This window comes from Leucopleurus acutus, assembly GCF_964270905.1.
Source record: "Leucopleurus acutus genome assembly, chromosome: 17".
In the NCBI taxonomy this organism is placed as follows: domain Eukaryota; kingdom Metazoa; phylum Chordata; class Mammalia; order Artiodactyla; family Delphinidae; genus Leucopleurus; species Leucopleurus acutus.
In genome coordinates this window covers 38,388,755-38,410,264 of record NC_139159.1, presented here as the reverse complement: position 1 = coordinate 38,410,264, position 21,510 = coordinate 38,388,755, and the positions used below count along the sequence as shown (strand labels likewise).

The window sequence follows — 21,510 nt, the reverse complement described above, 5'->3', positions numbered from 1 at the left end:
TGGGAGGACTTAGGGCATGCATTACTTATTTGAGCAAAGATGCTGTTATTACATGAACACTCAGGGGTCATATCTAGATTTCTTTTCTTTTTGAATGTTTTTCTTAAAAAACTGATGAGTCATCTGTTGAAGTAAGATTCTGAGATTTTTATTTCTTTAAACTCAAATAACAAATGTCCTAAAATTATTGTTAAGTTATAAAAGTTACTAAATCATTGCTATGGAACTAGCGTGTTATTTTTATATCTCACAAAACAAGTGGGGAATACCTTTCCCCAGGGCTCCAGAGACCAAGAAGCATTTTTTATCTCACTGTTTTTTACTCATGCAATCACTGAAGCTATTGTAGCTGGAGGTGAGGTTTCTCTTTCAATTGGGCAGCTTGTAGCTACTGCTGGGCAGGAGATGTAGTCCTAGCATTCTGAAATGACAACTTGGACGATATTTCCATGAAGATGTTTTAATGGATTTAAGATTAGTAGACATGATGATTTAATCCATGATAATTATCAATGAATATCATTTCTCCTACATCACTGAGGTATTTTGGGGATCTCTTCCAGTCATTTTAATCAATAGCAGACTCATTCTCAGAAGTTATCCTTTTATTTTTCTGTTTAGTTCTTTCTTTTATAATTATTCATTAATTCAACGTCCTGTGCTAGGTACTAGGTGCTCAAAATAAAGATATAACCTTGCCTTCAAAGGACTTAGTCTTGTGGGTATATGGAAGAGAATAGACCATTACAATAAAGTTTTAAGCGGTTTGGAAGGGTATACCCAGCATGCTCTGCTCTAAAGGGCCCCTAATCCAGACTGGAGGGAGAGGGAATGTGAAAGAAGGCTTCCAGGAAGGAGGGATGTTAAAGATGACTTGGAGTGATATGAAAAAAAGGGCCAATGGTTCCTTGTAGAAGGAGCAACCTGTGCAAAGGTATAGAGGTACAGAGGAGTCAAAGTATAGGTGTGCTATGAAGGAAATGGAATAGATAGGGTTTAATGTGAAGGGACAAGAGAGAGATTGGGGTCAAGAATGACCTTGTTTCTGAGAGGCTGTAGAACCATTCACTAAGATAGGGAATGAAAGATCTAGAAGAACTGTGTCCAGCAGAGAGATGATAAGCTCATTTTGAATGTAGGTATAGAGAGACTCCTAGGTTTTCTAGATTGGCTAGATCATCATCCCTTGAAATTCAGATCCATCTACCTGCTTTTCAAACCACCAATCTTGCATCAATATGGCCATGGCTTCTTCCTTCCTTTACCAAGACAACTGAGAGCTGAAAAAATTCTATGTTGATTAGCTCTTTACAAATGTAGAGCTTTACATTTCAGCTAAACCCTTGCTTGATATTCCCTATTTAAGTGTCCTTGATTAACTCTCTCCCCCATTCCTCAAAGTGGTTATCTCCAGATATTTTCTGTTCCTCTTAAACCCCCATCCCTCATACCCTCTTCTCTATCTCAGAGTTGCCTTCTTCCTGTCTCTCTCAGATGTTTAAGGCTATCTGTGAACTCCCTCATCTTCACACTTCCTACCTCTAAACATTTTTTATATCTATGCTCACTTTATTTCTTCTTAGAGGGATGCATGTCTCTTCCTTTCAAGGCATATCTCTTTAGTCCATCATGGTGCCACATTTCTCCAGGAGTAAAGTAGAATTAGCATCAGTCCCCACTAGGCCACTGAAATTTGCTCTGACAAAATTCATGTCCCAATTGCAAATTTTATTTTTTAAATTTATTTTTAATTGAAGTTTAGTCGAATTACAATGTTGTTATTACTGCTGTACAGCAAAGTGATTCAGTTATATATATATATATATATATATATATACACATTCTTTTTCATATTCTTTTTCATTATGGTTTATCCCAAGATATTGAATATAGTTCTCTGTGCCATACAGTAGGACCTTGTTGTTTATCCATTCTATATATATCAGTTTGCATCTGCTAATCCAAACTCCCAATCCAACCCTCTCCCCACTTGGCAACCACCAGTCTATTCCCTATGTCCCTGATTCTGCTTCTGTTTCATAGATAGGTTCATTTATGTCATATTTTAGATTCCACATGTAAGTGATATCATATGGTATTTGTCTTTCTTTTTCTTATATACTTCACTTAGTATGATAATCCCTAGTTGCATCCATGTTGCTGCAGATGGCATTATTTCATTCTTTTCTATGGCTGAGCAGTATTCCATTGTGTATATGTACCACATCTTTTTTTTAAAAAAATATTTATTTATTAGGCTGCGTTGGGTCTTAGTTGTGGTGCGCAGGCTCTAGAGTGCTTTGCAGCATGTGGGATCTTAGTTCCCCGACCAGGGATTGAACCTGTGTCCCCTTAATTGGAAGGTGGATTCTCAACCACTGGACCACCAGGGAAGTCCCTGTACCACATCTTCTTTATTGATTCATCTGTCAATGTACATTTAGGTTGTTTCCATGTCTTGGCTATTGTGAATAGTGCTGCTATGAACATAGACGTGCGTATATCTTTTTGACATAGAGTTTTGTCAGGATATATGCCAGGAGTGAGATTGCTGGATCATATGGTAGTCCTATTTTTAGTTTTCTGAGGAGACTCCATGTTTTCCAAAGTGGCTGCACCAAATTACATTCCCACCAACAGTGTAGGAGGGTTCCCTTTTCTCCACACCCTCTCCAGCATTTGTTACTTGTAGACTTTTTAATGATGGCCATTCTGACTGATGTGACGTGGTACCTCATTGTAGTTTTGATTTGCATTTCTCTAATAATGTTGAGCATCTTTTCATGTGCCTATTAGCCATCTGTATGTCTTCTGTGGAGAAAGGTCTCTTTAGCTCTTCTCCCCATTTTTCAATTGGGTTTGTTTTTTTTGTTGTTGAGTTGTATGAGCTGTTTGTATATTTTGGAAATTAAGCCCCTGTCAGTCGCATCGTTTGCAAATATTTTCTCCCATTCTGTAAGTTGTCTCTTTGTTTTGTTTATGGTTTACTTTGTTGTGCAAAAGCTTGTTAGTTTGATTACATCTCATTTGTTTATTTTTGTTTTTATTTCTATTGCCTTGGGAGATTGAGCTAAGAAAACATTTGTACCATTTACGTCAGAGAATGTTTTGCCTATGCTTTCTGCTAGGAGTTTTATGGTGTCACGTCTTATGTTTAAGAATTTAAGCCATTTTGAGTTTATTTTTGTGTATGGTGTAAGGGCATGTTCTAACTTCATTGATTTACATGCAGCCATCCAACTTTCCCAACACCCCTTGCTGAAGAGACTTTCTCCTATTGTATATTCTTGACTCCTTAGTTGGAGATTAATTGCCTGTAGTTGTGTGGGTTTATTTCTGGGCTGTCTATTCTGTTCCATTGTTCCATATGTCTGTTTTTGTGCCAATATCATGCTATTTTGATTACTGTAGCTTTGTAGTATTGCTTAAAGTCTGGGATGGTCGTGCTTCAACCTTTGTTCATTTTCTTCAGGATTGCTTTGGCAATTCTGGGTCTTTTATGGTTCCATATGAATTTTAGGATTATTTGTCCTAGTTCTGTGAAAAAGGTCATGGGTAATTTGATAGGGATCGCATTAAATCTGTTGATTGCTTTCCATTTCTTTGAATCACCTTCAGTTTCCTTTATTAATGTTTTATACTTCTCAGCATATAAGTCCTTCACATCCTTGGTGAGGTTTATTCCTAAGTATTTATTTTTTGGGTTGTGATTTTAAAAGGTATTGTTTTTTTACATTCCCTTTCTGATATTTCATTGTTGGCATAAAGAAATGCAACTAATTTCTGTATGTTAATCTTATATTCTGATATCTCTCTGAATTCATTTATCAGTTCTAGTAGTTTTTGTGTGGAGTCTTTAGCGTTTTCTATACATAGAATCATATCATCTGCATATAATGACAGTTTTACCCCTTCTCTTCCAATTTGGATATGTTTTATTTCTTTTTCTTGTCTGATTGCTGTTGCTAGGACTTCTAATACTATGTTGAAGAGAAGTGGTGAGAGTGGCATCCTTGTCTTGTTCCAGATTTTAGCAAGAAGCCTTTCAACTTTTCACCATTTCATTTTATGTTGCCTGTGGGTTTATCATGAGTAGCTTTTACTATTTTGAGATAGTTACCTCTGTACCCACTTTGGTAAGAATGTTTATCATGAATGGATGTTGAATATTGTCAAATGCTTTTTCTGTATCTATTGATATGATCATGTGGTTTTTGTCCTTTCTTTTGTTTATGTGGTATATTACATTGATTTGCGTATGTTGAACCATCCTTGTGAACTTGGGATGAATCCCACTTGGTCGTGGTTTATCATCTTTTTTATGTGTGGCTGGATTTGGTTTGCTAATATTTTGTTGAGAATTTTTGCATCTATGTTCATCACAGATATTGGCCTGTAATTTTCTTTTTTCATGGTGTCTTTGTCTTGTTTTGGTATCAGGGTGATTGTGGCTTCATAGAATGTCCTTCAGAGTGTTCCTTCCTCTTTAGCTTTTCAGAAGAGTTTGAGAAGGATCGGTATAAGTTCTTCTTTGTATGTTTGATAGAATTCACCTGTGAAGCCATCTGGTTCTGGACTTTTGTTTGTAGGGAGTTTTTAAATTCCAGATTCTATTTCCGTTCTAGTGACTGGTCTGTTCAAATCATCTATTTCTTCTTTCAGTTTTGGTGGGCTGTATGTTTCTAGAAGAATGTTCATTTCTTCTAGGTCTTCTAATTTGTTGACATATAATTGTTCATAGTATTCCCTTATGGTTTTTTGTATTTCTGTGTTATCAGTTTTTATGTCTCCTTTTTCATTTCTTATTTTGTTTATTTGTATTCTCTCTCTTTTCTTCTGGGTGAGCCTGGCCAGAGGTTTGTCAGTCTTGTTTATCCTTTCAAAGAATCAGCTCCTGGTTTTATTAATTTTTCTATTTTTTAAATCTCTGTTTTGTTTATTTCCTCTCTGATCTTTATTATTTCCTTTCTTCTGCTGACTCTAGATTTTGTTTGTTCTTTTTCTAATTCTTTTAAGTGGTATGTTAGGTTGTTTATTTGAGATTTTTCTTGTTTTCTGAGGAAGACCTGTATCTCTATGAACTTCCCTCTGATAACTGCTTTTGCTATATCTGATAGGTTTTGTATGGTTGTGTTTTCATCATCATTTGTCTCAAGGTATTTTTTTTATTTTTTACTTATTTTTAAATTATTTTTTATTGGAGTATAGTTACTTTACAATGTTGTATTAGTTTCTACTGTACAGCAAAGTGAATCAGCTATACATATATCCCCTATTTTTTGGATTTCCTTCCCCTTTAGGTCACCACAGAGCACTGAGTAGAGTTCCCTGAGCTATACAGTAGGTTCTCATTAGTTATCTATTTTATACATAGTATCAATACTGTATATATGTCAATCCCAATCTCCCAATTCCCCCAACCTCCTCTTTCCCCCTTGGTATCCATACATTTGTTCTCTATGTCCGTGTCTCTATTTCTGCTTTGCAAATAAGATCATCTATACCATTTTTCTAGATTCCACATATGTGCATTAATATACAATATTTGTTTTTCTCCTTCAGACTTACTCTACTCTAGGTCCATCCATATCTCTACAAATTATCCAGCTTTGTTCCTTTCCATGGCTGAGTAATATTCCATTGTATATATGTACCACATCTCCTTTATCCATTCCTCTGTTGATGGTCATTTAGGTTGCTTCCATGTCCTGGCTATTATAAATAGTGTTGCAATGATCATTGGGGTTCATGTGTCTGTTTGAATTATGGTTTTCTTTGGGAATATGTCCAGTAGTGAGGTTTTGGGTCATATGGTAGTACTATATAGGTATTTTGTTTAAATTTCATCTTTGATGTCATCACTGACCCATTTGTTTTTTAGTAACATGTTGTTTAGTCTCCATGTAATCATTTTGTTCTCATTTCTTTTTCTGTGGTTAATATCCAGTTTCATGCCTTTGTAGTCAGAAAAGATGCTTGAGGTAATTTCTATACTCTTAAATTTGTTGAGGCTTATTTTGGCCCTAATATGCGATCAATCCTTGAGAATGTTACATGTGCACTTGTCTTTTTTGGATGTCATGTCCTGAAAATATCAATTAAGTCTAACTGTCCTATTGTATCATCTATTTTCTCTGTTGCCTTATTGATTCTCTGTCTGGAAGATCTGTCCATTGATGTGACTGGGGTGTTAAAGTCTCCTGCTATTATTGTATTCCTGTCAATTTCTCCCTTTATGTCTGTTAGTATTTGTTTTATGTATTTGGGTGATCCTGTATTAGGTACATATATGTTGATGAGTGTAAAATCCTCTCCTTGTAGTGGTCCTTTTATCATTATATATGTCCTTCTTTATGTTTCTTTATGGCTTTGTTTTAAATTCTATTTAGTGTAAGTATTGTGACCCCCGCTTTCTTGTCATTTCGGTTTGCATGAAATATATTTTTCCATCCCCTCACTTTCAATCTGTTGTCTCCTTTGCCCTAAAGTGAGTCTCTTGTAGGCAGCATATCATAGGCTCTTGTTTTTTTTTATCCAATCTGCCACTCTGTGTCGTTTGATTGCAGCATTGAGTGCATTGATTTTTAAGGTACTTCTTGATAGATATGTATTTATTGCCATTTTAAACCTTGTTTTCCCATTGATTTCATATTTCTTCTTTATTCCTTCCTTTTTCTTTTTGTTTTTACTTCTGTAGCTTGATGATTTTCTTTTGTATTATGCTTATGTTCTCTTCTTTTTGTTTTTTGTAAATCTATGGTACGTTTTTGATTTGTGGTTACCCTGTTTATCAACTATGTTAACCCCTTCTTATATCTACTTGCCTTAGACTGGTAGTCATATTGGCTCAAACACATTCTAGGGAATAAAAAATCTACATTTTCTTACTATCCTCCCCCACATTTTATGATTTTGATGTCCTCTTTTACATCTTCATGTTCATCCTTTTGCTGTTCATTGTGGTTATCATAACTTTCACATAATTTTTTTTTAATCTGTGTACTGGCTTATTTAAGTGATTTATTTTCCAATTGTGATTTTCTCTTTTCTATAGATTCTTACTTCTTTTCTATTTAGAGAAGAGCTTTCAATATTTCCTTTAGGATAGGTTTAGTATTGCTGTATTCTTTTAGTTTTTGCTTGTCCGAGAAATTCTTTGTCTCACCTTCTATTCTAAATGATAATCTCGCTGGGTAGAGATTATTTGCTGATTTTTCCCTTTCAGGACTTTGAGTATATCTTGACACTTGCTTTTGGCCTTCATCGCTTCTGTAGAGGAATCAGCCTTTTGGGGGTTCCCTTGTAATTAACTCTTTGCCTTTCTCTTGCTGCCTTTAGAATCCTCTCTTTATCTTTAACTTTTGCCATTTTGGTATGTCTTGGTGTAGGTCTGTTTAGGTTTATCTTGTTTGGGACCCTCTCTGCTTCCTGTACCTGGATATCTGTTTCCTTCTTTAAGTTTGGGAAGTTTTCAGCCATAATTTCTTCAAATACATTTTTGATCCCCTTTTCTCTTTCTTCCCCTTCTGGAATCCTTATTATGCATAGGTTGGCATGCTTTATATTATTCCATAGGTCTCTTACATCGCTTTCAGTTTTTTTTCATTTAACTTTCTGTCTTCTGTCCTGATTGCATGATTTCCATTATTTTATCTTCCGGGTCACTTATTTGTTCTGCATTATTGTGTTATGTATTGCCTTTAGCTCAGCTTTCGTCTCTGCAAATGAGTTTTCTAATTTTTCTTGGTTCCTCTTTATAGTTTCTAGTTCCTTTTTACAATACTCTGCATTTCTGTCGATAGCCTTTCTTAATTCCTTCAGTATTTTCATTATCCCCTCTTTGAAATTTGTATCTATTAGACTGAAGAGGTCTGCTTCATTGTTTGTTCTTTCAGGGGAATACTCTTGGTCTTTTAACTGTGAGTGGTTCCTCTGCTTTTTCATTTTACTTATATTTCTCTTACTCTGTGAATTTAGGAGAAACAATTATCTACTGTGGTCTTGGAGGGCTATTTATAGGTAGGGCTGTCCCTGCGTAGCTTGTGTGGGTTTAGTATGTTTGGTGCAAGGGCTGTTTTTAATATGGATGCCTGTTACTTCTTTCTTCAGTGTGTGCTCGTTGTTATTTCCTTGATAGGGGGTGCTGGTTGAGGTTGCTGGTTTCTGGTCTTGGGGTTTTTGGCAGCAGCGGGTGGCTCAGGCACACCCCCTGGGGCATGCGATGGGAATGGAGGCAGCTTACAGCCACTCCTGGAGTTTGGATGGGTGGTAGTGGGAGCCTGCAACTACTCTTGGGGTACAGGAGGAAGTCGGTAGGGGGGCCATGACCACTCCTGGAGTCCGGGAGGGCATCAGCAGGGGCCCATGACCATTCCTGTGGTCCAGAAGGGAGTCATCAGGGGGTGGCAACCACTCCTGGGGTCCGGGAGGGTGTCCGCAGGGGCCCGACGACCACTCCTGGTGTCTGGGTGGGCTGCAGTGGAGGCTCGGGACCGCCCCTGGAGCCTGTGCAGGCAGTATCCTGCCTCTGCAAGCACGTGCACAGGGAAAAAAGCTACAATCCAGGTCCCGCCCCTCCCTAGAGCAGCCCCCAAACAATGGCGACTGACCTCTAAGGTGGCCCAGGCTTCCTTGGTGTACACCCCCAGCATGGCCACTCTGGATTCCAGCCCCCCGAGTCTGTTTCTACACAGCCAACCCCAGTCTTCTCCCTGGTTCTGATCTCTTAAGCCCGAATTCCAGTACACAGTCCCTGCCAGAACCAAAGATGGGCGTCTCAGGCTGGGCTGCTGCAAACTGGCTACTAGTGTTCTCCTCAGAGGCTCTGAAGCTCCCCTTACGTCTGTCCAGGGAGCTGCTGAAAGGGTTTCCCAGGGTGCAGGAATCTTTCCTCTTTCACAGCTCCCTCCCAGGGGCACAGGTCTGGTCCCGACTCCTTTTTCATTTTCATTTTTCTTTTTTTTTTTTTTTTCCTGTTTTCTTTTTTCCCACCTGGTTACACGGAGATTTTCTTTGTCCTTTCAGCAGTTTGAGGTTTTCTGCCAGCATTCAGTAGATATTCTGTGAGAATCGTTCCATGTATAGATGTACTTTTGTTGTATTTGTGAGAGAGGGTGAGCTTCACATCTGAGTACTTTGCCATCTTGATTGCTCTCCCCACTTGCAAAGTTTAATACATCTGTTCAATCTTCATTTCCTTGTTTTCTCTTTAGTATTTGGTTCTGTTGATTACCCTGCTTTTTATCCTTAAAATTTGTTCTTCTTTTGGTTTCAGACATCACTTTCTCCTGGTTTTCTCCCACTTCTCAGAACATTCATTTGCTATCTCCTTTCCTGGCTCCACTTCCTCTTCCAACTCATTAAATATTGCTATTCTCCAGGATTGGAACCTAATCACAATATATCTGTGCTTTCTCATATGTTTTTATATCATTTATATGCCACTAAATCACAACCAATATATCATTAAATCATCCCAGATCTCTCTTCAGACCTTCAGATGTAAATATACAATCTGTATTCACCATTTGCCTGTAGTTATTTCAACCTGGTGTCCCATAGGCATCTCAAACAGAATGTATCCAACTTGCCCACCTCACTCTGCAAACTAATCGTCCTTGTGTGTTGATGAATAACTTACATTAATGAATGTTTTGCTATCTGCTCAGCTGACCAAGCCAGAAATCTGAGTGTATCTTTATTCACAATATCCAAATGGAAACAGGTCCTGTCAATTCTGTCTCTTGACATTTCAATTCTGTTACCTTATTCTTACTATTTCTATTATATATAGTTCAAGCATTCAGGATCTCTCACCAGGACTACTGCAATAGCTTTCTAATTTATCTCTTGGTCTTCAGCCTTATAGTTCTCTTCCAGTTTATTAGAGTAAAGGTCTCCAAGTGAAAATATGATTTCAAACTCTCCAGCTTCAAACCTTTTTGTAGCTCCCAAATTCATGGCCATAGCATACATCTGTGCAGGTTGTATATTGCACAACCGAAGGAGGTGCCATTGCCATTGTTATTTTAGGTTTTTCTATTAGTGCCATGTGAAGTATGCTAAGCAAAGATATTTTATACTTATTGACATAAATGCACCATATAGATTATTACAGGCCCATTGCCTAAAATCCAAAATCAAACTCTAAACTTCTTATCAAGATTTATACAACCCTCCAAGTTTAGATATTTGCCTAACTTCTCTAGTGGTATCTTTATTATGTTTTCTTCTACCTCTACACACACCACCAGCCTCAACAAATTCTTCTACTTCCATAAATATACAATAGAGTTTCTTGCTTTTGTCCCTTAATCTCCTGCTAGGCCTGGAGTGACCTGGCTCGTCCCTTTCTCATTCCTGTTTACTTGGAAAATAACTACTTAACCTCACAAATTAGCTGAAAATCCCTTTAATTTTACTCACTTACAGAAACCTTCTCTGGAAGAAAGGTTATTTTGCTGCTTGTTCCTTGAACAAAAGTATTATTTTTTCTAGCTACTGTTAGCAGCTAAGATGACTTACTCTCCCACCTATTCACATCTTACCCTGCCCTTAAGTTTCACCTAATAAAGCCTTCCCTGGCTACCTCATCTGAAAATTGTGCTTAAATAACACTGCTTGGCACCGTCTTTATTTTCCAGGTGTCCTTCACAATGCTAGTGTTTCACAGGGGAGTGTTATGAAGGGGAAGGTAAATAATTTGAAGGGTGAATAATCAGATGTCTGAGAAACCTTGCATGATCTTTTCCTCTTGGATATTCAGTGTCCACATTTTTGTATATTAGAGGCTCTTGACTTTCACATCCAGTAATATGAAAGACTAGTTAACCATTACAAATATCCTTTTAAATGCATTGTTCAGCTCATATGAAAGTTAAGAAAATCCCCAGGGAACAAAAATGGAGAGCAAATGACCACCAGGGCTGTCCTAAGGGTATTTATCAATACTAGGGACCCAGATACTTGGGTTTCAGTGTTCAAATGAAGAATGAGAGAGAAGGTCTTGGTCTTGCAGAAGGTGGAGAGTTGGAATACCATCCATCCCCACCCCCAATAAAGGACTATTCTTCATGAATAGAGTAGGTCAAGGAAAATGCCCACCAGAAAAGGAAGAATACAAATGGAAATTTTTATAAGAACAGTGAATTTCAGGTTTATATTTTACCTGGTTTATATGGTCTAAGAAAACCCAGTCCCATAAATCATTTTAAAGTAGTTTAAGATTGGTATCATTCTAGGGAGCCTGGGAAAAGCAAATGAAAATTCTCTGTGGATGAAGACATTCCTAAACCATGCCTGCTAGGGTTTCTTATATTAAGGTCTGTCAAAATAAGTTTTTAACAAAAATACCAACATGAGGAAACAAGATACAATAAGCAGAATTGGCATTGATAACAAACAGCATAATTAGACTTCTAGGAACTTCAGATATTATAATGTTAGCTATAGAATATGTTATAACCATGTCTAAAATGTTTTTTTTTTAATAGAAATAAGAGAAGACAGATAAGAGTCTATAAGAAACGAACTGGGCACATACAAAAATCTGTACATAAATGTTCATAGCAACTTTATTCTTAATAGCCTGAAACTGGAAACAACCTAGATGTCCTTCTATGGCTGAATTGTTAAACAAACTGTGATTTTTCCAGACCTTGACATACTATTCAACAGTCAAAGGAATGAACAACAGTTCATCCATGCAACCATTTGGGTGAATCTTTGGGAATTTATGCTGAGTGAAAACCAGTCACACAAGGTGGCTTACAGCATGATTCCTTTTATATAACAGTTTTGAAATGACAAAATTTTAGGAATGGAGAACAGGTGCGTGATGGTGTGGTGAGTACAGGGGGTGGGTAGGCAAGAGGGAGGTGAGTGTGGTTATAAAAGGATCCTTGCAGTGATGGAACTCTTCTGTATCTTAACTGTGGTGGTGGGTATATGAACCTCCACATGGGATAAATTGTACAGAATTAAATATACACATACACACAAATGAATATAAGTAAAACAGGAAATATGAATATCAGTGGATTTTATTAATGTCAGTATGCTGGTTATAATATTGTACTGTAGTTTGCAAGATGTTACCACTGGGGGAAATTGGGTAGAGGATGAATGAGAGCGCTCTGTATTATTTCTTATAACTGCTTTTGAGTCTACAATTATTTAAAAATAAAAAATTAATTAACCCAAACAATAAGCAGGCAGGTTTTGAAAGATACAATAAAACTTCTGGAAATTAAAAATTACAGAAATGAAAGTACAGTGGAACAAGCTAAACAGCAGATCAGATTAAGTTGACAACTAAAGTTATGGATTGGACGATAGAGTAAAGTAAATTACCTAGAATCCATCAGAGAGACAAAGATGAAAATAATATTGAAATAAATATATATAAGAGCATCTGATATATTTCTGATCTAGAAGGAAAAACTAGAGAATGGGATAGAGGCATTTTGAAGAGATAATCCCTAAGGATTTTCAGATCTATGAAAGATATGAACCTGTAGATTCAAAAGGAACAATGAAATCCAAGCAGAATAAACAAATATGTTATAATGAGTTTGCAGACAACCTAAAATAAATAGAACATATTAAAAGCAGAGACAGAAAAGTCAGATTTTTAGTATGAAAAAGATAGCAGCAAACATCTCAACTACAACAATGGAAGCCAAAAAGTTTAAAAATACTTCAAAGTTCTAACAGAAATTAACTGTCAAAGTGTCTAAACCATCACAGACTAATGAAGGTAAAATAAAGATATTTGCAGATGCAGAACCAACTAACCAGCAGTAACAACCAAAACAGAGTGGTTACCATTCTGATACCCTCACTAAAAAATTGATAAAAGATGAATTTAGGGAAAATATCCCTGAAGAAATTTCTGCTCTATAAGAATGAAGAAAGTATAAACCAAGAAATTCTAAACATTCATCAGGAACACTAACTATATAAAATACCAAAAACATAACAGTAATAGTATTAATGCTAACAAATTTGGAGAAACAAAAATAGAATTGAATTGAAATATTGGAACTTCCCTAGTGGAGCAGTGGTTAAGAATCCACCTGCCAATGCAGGGGACACGGGTTCAAGCCCTGGTCCAGGAAGATCCCACATGCGGAGCAACTAAACCCATGAGCCACAACTGCTGAGCTTACGTGCCACAACTGCCGAAGCCTGCATGTGTCCCCTAGAGCCTATGCTCCACAACAAGGGAAGCCACCGCAATGAGAAGTCCATGCACTGCAACAAAGAGTAGCCCCTGCTTGCCTCAACTAGAGAAAGCCTGCATGCAGCAACAAAGACCCAACACAGCCAAAATTAAATAAATAAATAAATAAACAGATAGATAGATAGATAGATAAAAGAATTGAACTGAAATATTGAAGAACAAGAACATGTAAGATGGGAGTGGAATGTTTAGAGTTAAAGCTTTCTAAGATCTTTGCATTTATTGGGAAGATAGATTTACCAAATGCTTTTAGTTTTTAAAAGGTATTCATATTAAAAATTTAAGTGCAACTGCTAAATGAATAAAAATAAATTGTAAAACTTTCTAAATAGTAGGTAGAAAATGAAATAAAAGAATCATAGTCAATCCAAAAGAAGTCCAGAAAAGGGGGTAGAAAAACAAATAGAGAAACAATAGAAAGCCAAAATACGGTAGAAGGGATAATCAAAATATATTAGTTGTCAGAATATATATAATTAGACTAAACTTGTCAATAAAACTTGCAAGAAATCATCAGACTAGATTTAAGTACATCTGTATGCAATTTGAAGAAGAAACACATGAAATATGAGAACATAGAATGAAAGTAAAAGGCGAAACCTTGAAACACTAACCAGAATGAAAGATATACCAGGCAAACACTAACCAACAATAAAATAGCAATAGTAATATTAGTTAAAATAGCAAAGACTGCTGTTCTCTTTTTCCTTGCAGTAGAACTGTCAGTCTTAATGGCCACCCAGCTGGAGACTGCATTTCCTAACCTCTCTTGCAGATAATTGTGACCATGTGTTTATGTTAGGGCCAATGGAATATGAACAAAGTGATGAATACATCTTCCTGATACTCTCCTTAAAGACAAAAGCTGCTTGGCCTCCTTTTCTCTCCCTTCCTCCAATTGCTTGGAAAAGGCAACTGCAGCAGAAGACTTGTTACCATATTGAGTCAATGGCAATCATAGAACAGATATAAAAAGAATTATTATCATTATGGTCACTTCATCAGAAGTATAAATTTTGAACTTGAGTGCAACAAATAATCTAACTTTGAAATATGTAAAATAAAAATAGATAATTATAAGGAATCTGCTCTTATAGATAGACATAAATACTGCTGACTGAAAAAAAATACACAATGTGAGAGCTGTGAGTTTTTATTGGGGGCATAATGAGGATTATAGCCCAGGAGACTGCATTTCAGATAGCCCTGAGAAACTGCTCCAAAGAGGGAGGGGGGAAGGTCAGTATAATGCAATTTTGGCAAAGGGGGAGTACATGCAGGCAAGCACATATTTTTTGCAGGAGGTTGCTGCTAGTCTCATGAAGATTACCACTAGTCACAAGGAGCAGACATCACCATGAAGGATTTTAGTACTTTTCTAGATACAAGGAGATACAAGAATTGGGCTCATAAAATCTCCTGAAAATATCTAACTATCTGAAGACCTGTTCTGCCAGTTTTTCCCAGAGCACAAAGTGCCTCATTCCTGAACTCCACCCTGAACTCCTTTTCAGGGGATGTTGAAGGTCAGCAGCTGTAGTGACTCATGATTTAATCCTTGTAGAGGTAGATGGCAAGTGCCAATTTGTAGCTGGCAATACAAAAAGCAAAATTGTAATACTTTTAGAAGAAAAGATAAAAAAATATTTTTATGACAGAAGTAGGAAAGAATTTCCTAGACAAGGCATTAAAAGTATGAACCTTAAAGGAAAAGATTGATAGCTTTGACTATATTAGAAGTACTTTGTGTTACATTGGTATCATTAGTAAATACTCATGATCAAAATATGTTATTAAAGTTGAATTTATAAAAACAGACTATAAGAAAATATGTTCAGTATATATAGCTGCATGGAATAGTATGCAGATTATATAAATGTCATCTATGAATCAGTAAGTTAAAGACAGCCCAAGACAGAGACAATAGGTATGAACAAGCGATTAATAGAAAAATAAAACCAGTAGTCAACCTGCATTTGAAAAAATGTCCAACCTCACTGCAAATTATGGATATACATAATAAAATCACAACGAAATACCATTCACACTCGTGAAATTGTCAAGCATGAGAACAATACCAAGTGTTGAAGGGTTAATGAGGATGTAGGTGGAGCAGTGGAAGCCCTCAAATAGTGTTGGTGGGGATATAAATTTGGCATTTGTTAAAATTAAAAACATGTCACAGTACTACCCAGCAATTCTATTCCTAGGTATATGTTTGAGAAATTCCTGCATATGTACATAAGGAAACACGTAAAAGCAAATTCAAAGTAGCCTTGTTATAATAGCAAAAACATTTAAAACAAAACAAAACAAAACCCTGACTGTCCATCAACAGGGAGAATGAGTAAGCTGTGTTATTCCATATAATGGAAGATAGTTGTGCAAATGAATGAAGTAAGTTTCCACATATGACTATGGAAGAGTCTCATGTAGAGTACTGAGGAAAAAAAAGCAAGTCACAGAAGCATACAGTTTAACACATGTACGTGTAAAGTTTTAACACTTGCAAAACAATACTATATATTGCATACAGATACCATATTTGTATTAAATGTATGAGATTTTATTGTGCATGTGATAGGTGTTTTTGTCATTGCCTTCTCCCTATGATAAGATGGCACTGGGTTGTAGAGTAGCAGTAGGTTATTTCTTTCCTGGGAAGATTTTCCAGAGGTAGTGACTATTTAAGTTGAGTGATGAAAAATGAGCATGGGTTTTCTAAGTATAATTCATGCACTGAAATTAATATACTAAAGTGTGTTCCTTTGGCTCACAGAAAAGCTACTCTGGTATTCACTTAGACCCTTTTGAATTATTGAGTATATTCTAGCAAATTTGTTGCCTTCTAATCCATGGTAGATTAGACTGCCAGAGGCAGATACATAGGTAAATGAGAAATGGTGGCCAGCTGTGAGATATAAGGCAGGAAAAATCACCAAATGCAGACATAGTTATTAAAACTAAAAGCAGTCTAAGGCTAAATGTAACATAAAGGCAATGAATCACAGATGCCCTAATAACTCCAGATAGCAGGTTGTACACTACTGCAATTAATGATGACCCCCCAGGTCATCCACATGTTTTTATTTTTCTTCAACTATTCAGGAATTTTTATGATACATATTTGCAATAATATTCATCAATTTTAAAAAAGATTTGGGAATTGAAGCTATTTTTCTGTTATGCAAAATTAACCTTTTGGAATAGCACACTTCTAAATTATGCCTAGTAAGTGATGCATTTCTGTGTTTCATTTATTCAGTAGGCATTCTATGAGTAATTTACCATGTGGTAGGCATAATGTGGACACTGGCCATACACAAACAAATCAGATAATTATATCATCCACTAACACAATGTGTGATATATGATATGTGTTAATATATGTTTATTTAGGAAGAGAAGAAAGTACCAATTGGCTTTTTGATCTTTGCTATACTTTTATCATTTTGAAAATTAAAAAAATTAGAAGTAGAGAGAACTGAAAACTATTGGATTTGGAATTTCAATTGAGAAATATATTTTATGAATTTCCCATAGGCTTCTTGCAGTATGTATTAAAAGATTTTTAGAAGTTTAATCTCTTTAATTTTGTAATTCTGATTCTAAAAATTTATCGTAAGAAAACAATGAAAAATAATCACAATGGGAAGAATTAATATTGTTAAAATGACCATACTACCCAAAGCAATCTACAGATTTAATGTGATCCCTATCAAATTACCCATGACCTTTTTCACAGAGCTAGAACTAATAATCCTAAAATTCATATGGAACCATAAAAGACCCAGAATTGCCAAAGCAATCCTGAAGAAAAAGAACAAAGCTGAAGGCATAACCATCTCAGACTTCAGGCAATACTACAAAGCTACAGTAATCAAAACAGTACGATATTGGAACAAAAACAGACATATGGATCAATGGAACAGAATAGAGAGCCCAGAAATAAACCCACACACCTATGGTCAATTAATCTTTGACAAAGGAGGCAAGAATATATAATAGGTAAAAAGACAGTCTCTTTAGCAAGGGGTGTTGGGAAATTTGGACAGCTGCATATAAATCAGTGAAGTTAGAACACACTCTCACATGATACACAAAAATAAACTCAAAATGGCTTAAAGACTTAAACATAAGATATGACACTGTAAAACTCCTAGAATAGAACAGGGGCAAAACATTCTCTGACATAAATTGTACCAATATTTTCTTAGGTCAGTCTCCCAAGGCAATAGAAATAAAAGCAAAAACAAACAAATGGGACTAATCAAACCTACAAGCTTTTGTACAGCAAAGGAAACCATAAAGGAAGTGAAAAGAAAACTTACAGACTGGGAGAAAATATTCGCAAATGATGTGACTGATAAGGGCTTAATTTCCAAAATATACAAACAGCTCATACAACTCAACAACAAAAACACAAACAACTCAAATTGAAAAATGGGCAGAAGACCTAAATAGACATTTTTCCAAAGAAGACATACAGATAGCCAACAGGCATATGAAAAGATGCTCAATGTCACTAATTATTAGAGAAACGCAAATCAAAACTACAATGAGGTACTACCTCATGCCTGTCAGAATGGCCATCATTAAAAAGTCTACAAATAGGGGCTTCCCTGGTGGCACAGTGGTTGAGAGTCTGCCTGCCGATGCTGGGGACACGGGTTTGTGCCACATACCGCGGAGCGGCTGGGCCCGTGAGCCATGGCTGCTGCGTGTCCGGAGCCTGTGCTCCACAACGGGAAAGGCCACAACAGTGAGAGGCCCGCGTACCGAAAAAAAAAAAAAAAAAAAAGTCTACAAATAAATGCTGGAGAGGGTGTGGAGAAAAGGGAACCCTCCTACACTGTTGGTGGGATGTAAGTTGGTGCAGCCATTGTGGAAAACAGTATGGAGGTTCTCAAAAACCTAAAAATAGAGTTGCCATATGATCCCGCAATTCCACTCCTGGGCATATGTACAGACAAAACTATAATTCAAAAAGATACATGGACTCCTATGTTCATAGCACTATTCACAATAGCCAAGACATGGAAACAACCTAAATGTCTATTGACAGATGAATGGATAAAGAAGATGTGGTACATACATACAATGGAATACTACTCAGCCATAAAAAAGAATGAAATAATGCCATTTGCAGCAACATGGATGCAACTAGTGATTATCATACTAAGTGTAGTAAGTCAGAAAGAGAAAGACAAATACCATGTGATATTACTTATGTGTGGAATCTAAAATATGACACAAATGAACCTATCTATGAAACAGAAACACACTTGTGATTGCCAAAGTAGTTGGTGGGGGAGAGGGATAGATTGGGAGTTTGGGGTTAGCAGAAGCAAACTGTTACATATAGAATGGATAAACAACAAGGTCCTACTGTGTAGCACAGGGAACTATATTCAATATCCTGTGTTAAACCATAATGGAAAAGAATATAAAAAAGAATATATATATATGTATAACTGAATCACTTTGCTGTACAGCAGAAATTAACACAACATTGTAAATCAACTATACTTTCATTAAAAAAAATAAGCACAGTGCTTTTAGATGTTGCTTACCTGGCATTATTTCCAAGAAGAAAAAAGTGTCCAATACTAGGGAATTGGTTAAGTTATGTTATATTCATCTATCAGAATTCCAGTTTGAGGATACTTAATGATGTAAGAAAATGTTTATGCTAAATTGGTAAGTTGTAAAAAATGGCTGGAGAAAAATAGCGGTATTTATGGTAGTGGAATTACAGGTAATTTTCCTTTCTATTCTTTATTCTTATTTTCCAAATTTTCTACACTAAACATATAACAATGGTTATAAATGTAAAAAAAAAATCAATTTCTATTTGTAAGACAGCACTGATTTTCCATTCTGGAATAGATTGTTTTGGAAATAAATTTTTATCTTGGATGATCATTATTGACCATAGTGAGTTTTTGTGGACTTTGTCAATGATCAACACTTGAATTTTGTTTAAAGCCACAATAATTCACACACAAATTCACCAGGTATGATTTAGATCACTCATTAAAAATATTATTATGTACGTTCTTGTCTCTCAAGTTGAATAAATAAATAGAAGTATATGTATTACTAAAGCCGTAGATAAGTATTCACAAAGATGAAATGGAGAATCTTCATGTAAATACTTAATATTCTGTTTTGTTCTCATGAATTTGCAGTTCCTCTGTGGGTAGTGCACTTCCTCGAAGACGCTGCTGTGCATATATTACCATTGGAATGATATGTATTTTCATTGGAGTTGGATTAACTGTGAGTATTACTCTACTCGCTGTTAGAATTCTTTCCTCTTAACTTTATCAGTAGTAAATGGTGAGGTCTGGAACAGCCTTCATTGATCGCTGAAGAACCTGCCTCCCTCGCATATCAGGCCCAGAAGCTTCTGAAAAACTATGAGCAATCTGAAGCCAATCCATGGGCCTGGAGCTTGCCCATCCAGGTGAAATCATGTCTTGGGATCCCTCTGAAGGTCCTTGACATTGGGAATTTTACCCTCCATTTAACAAAAGCCCATTTGTTTTTATTTAGTGCCAGAACCAATTTTGTCATGGCCAAAGCTGAAGCAATGCTCATTCAGCTATGAAGGTCTGAAAAACCATTCTTCTTTTTATTCAAGTGAAACAGAGATTTATTATCAATATGGGGATGACATTGGGGTTATATAGATTAAATTCCTTTTATAAATAAGATATTTTAATGGAATTTTTGTTTACTTTATAAAGTTTATAGTTAATGTAGCTAGCAATGTCATTTTATTAAATTTTACTCTGTTAGTGGTAGCCAACAAATGCAGCAACTCATATTTTGTTGGGGTTTTGTCATCTTAGGAATATACTTCATAAAAATTGCATGTAAGCCAACACAAGTTCTCAGTTTCTAACCTTTTATTTTTATATTGCTTTTTATTTTAGGTTGGCACCCAAGGTTTTGCAAGGCGATTTCATGCAACCTATGTTTCTTGGGCAGTTGCTTATTTCTTAGGTTTGATCTGCCTTATCCGAGCTTGTTATTGGGGAGCTATAAGAGTGAGTTATCCAGAACACAGTTTTGCATAAGCTTGTTTATGATTTGGTAATGCAGGTGAGAGTATCTAGCAGTTCTGGAAAACTACTCTGGCATCTTTAAATCATTTACCTAATGGATTTTATTCTGGTTTATGTATGAAGTTTTAAGACTTTGGGAGTCTTTTATGAACAAATGCTCATTGTACTACATTATATGCAGATAGGTTGTTTTGCTGCTAAGTTTTCAAGCTCCAAATAATAAAGCTTGGTCTTCATGTTCTTTTACATCTCTTAAATATATTTTTGATTTGTTCCCAAATTTTACATATAACATCAACCTTTCATTATTTTTAAATCAGTTATTCCATTACTTTCTGATCTGTATTTCTAAGAAGTGTTTATAAATGTTGGTATAATAGCTTCACATTTATACTTATATTTTAATTAAACAGTAACACAATTGCTTGCTTTAAAATCTAAGCAATACACATTTTGCTTGAACTGCTTACTGTAACTTTAACTAAGATCATAGTGACCTTATTCAGGAAAAAAAAATTTAGTGTACCTTCAAAGACTTGACATTCTTGTCAGATAAAGACCATTTCTAGATACTGTATGCTTGTTTTATGTTGTTTGTAGAAAGATATAATATTTTGGTAGTAATTTAAAATACAAGAATAAAAATATTTATTTGTCCACAGCTGGAGATATGTTGGGTAAATGTTTTTTTCTCAAAGATCACAGGATCTTTGTCTTTGTCACAGGATCTTTTTGTCTTTTATTTTTGTCATTTTTTAATTTACTAATTATAAAAGTTCTGGCCTAGATTTTTGAAATTTAATGTTAATCATCTCTATGTATTCCTTTATGGAGACTAAAGTATTTCACATAACATATTTCACAATATTTAACCATTTACAAAGATGTATCTATATTAGGTTGTCCTCCTTTTCATTAGATCATGGTAAATGTTTCTTATTGGGATAATTATGGAATACTTTTATGTGAAGGGACCCTGTAACATTTTACACTGGCTAAAATATTGAGATGAGATGCAGTTACTTTTACCATTCTTCTCAAATATAGCTGGTTAAATAATTACCAAATTTATTCAAAATACAGATCAAAGACAAAAAGCAACATAGTTTTCTAAGAATTCACTAGGATTTAAGGAATCAGCTCTTGCACTGCCCATCTTTGCAGTTTTGAAAAAGAAATTGCTTAACTGAGAGG

General features: G+C 35.7%; 1 protein-coding gene across 1 annotated transcript in view; it reads left to right on the top strand.

Moving 5' to 3' along the window:
- The window catches only part of PIP4P2 (phosphatidylinositol-4,5-bisphosphate 4-phosphatase 2), a gene marked incomplete at both ends in the record, with an annotated part of 84,466 nt that extends 64,138 nt beyond the window's left edge, over positions 1 to 20,328 (top strand). The window contains 2 exons of the mRNA XM_082858689.1: positions 19,435 to 19,525; positions 20,185 to 20,328. Coding sequence (XP_082714815.1) covers positions 19,435 to 19,525; positions 20,185 to 20,328 — 235 coding nt within the window. The remainder of the gene's footprint in view (positions 1 to 19,434; positions 19,526 to 20,184) is intronic.
- Between the last annotated feature and the right edge of the window lie 1,182 nt (positions 20,329 to 21,510).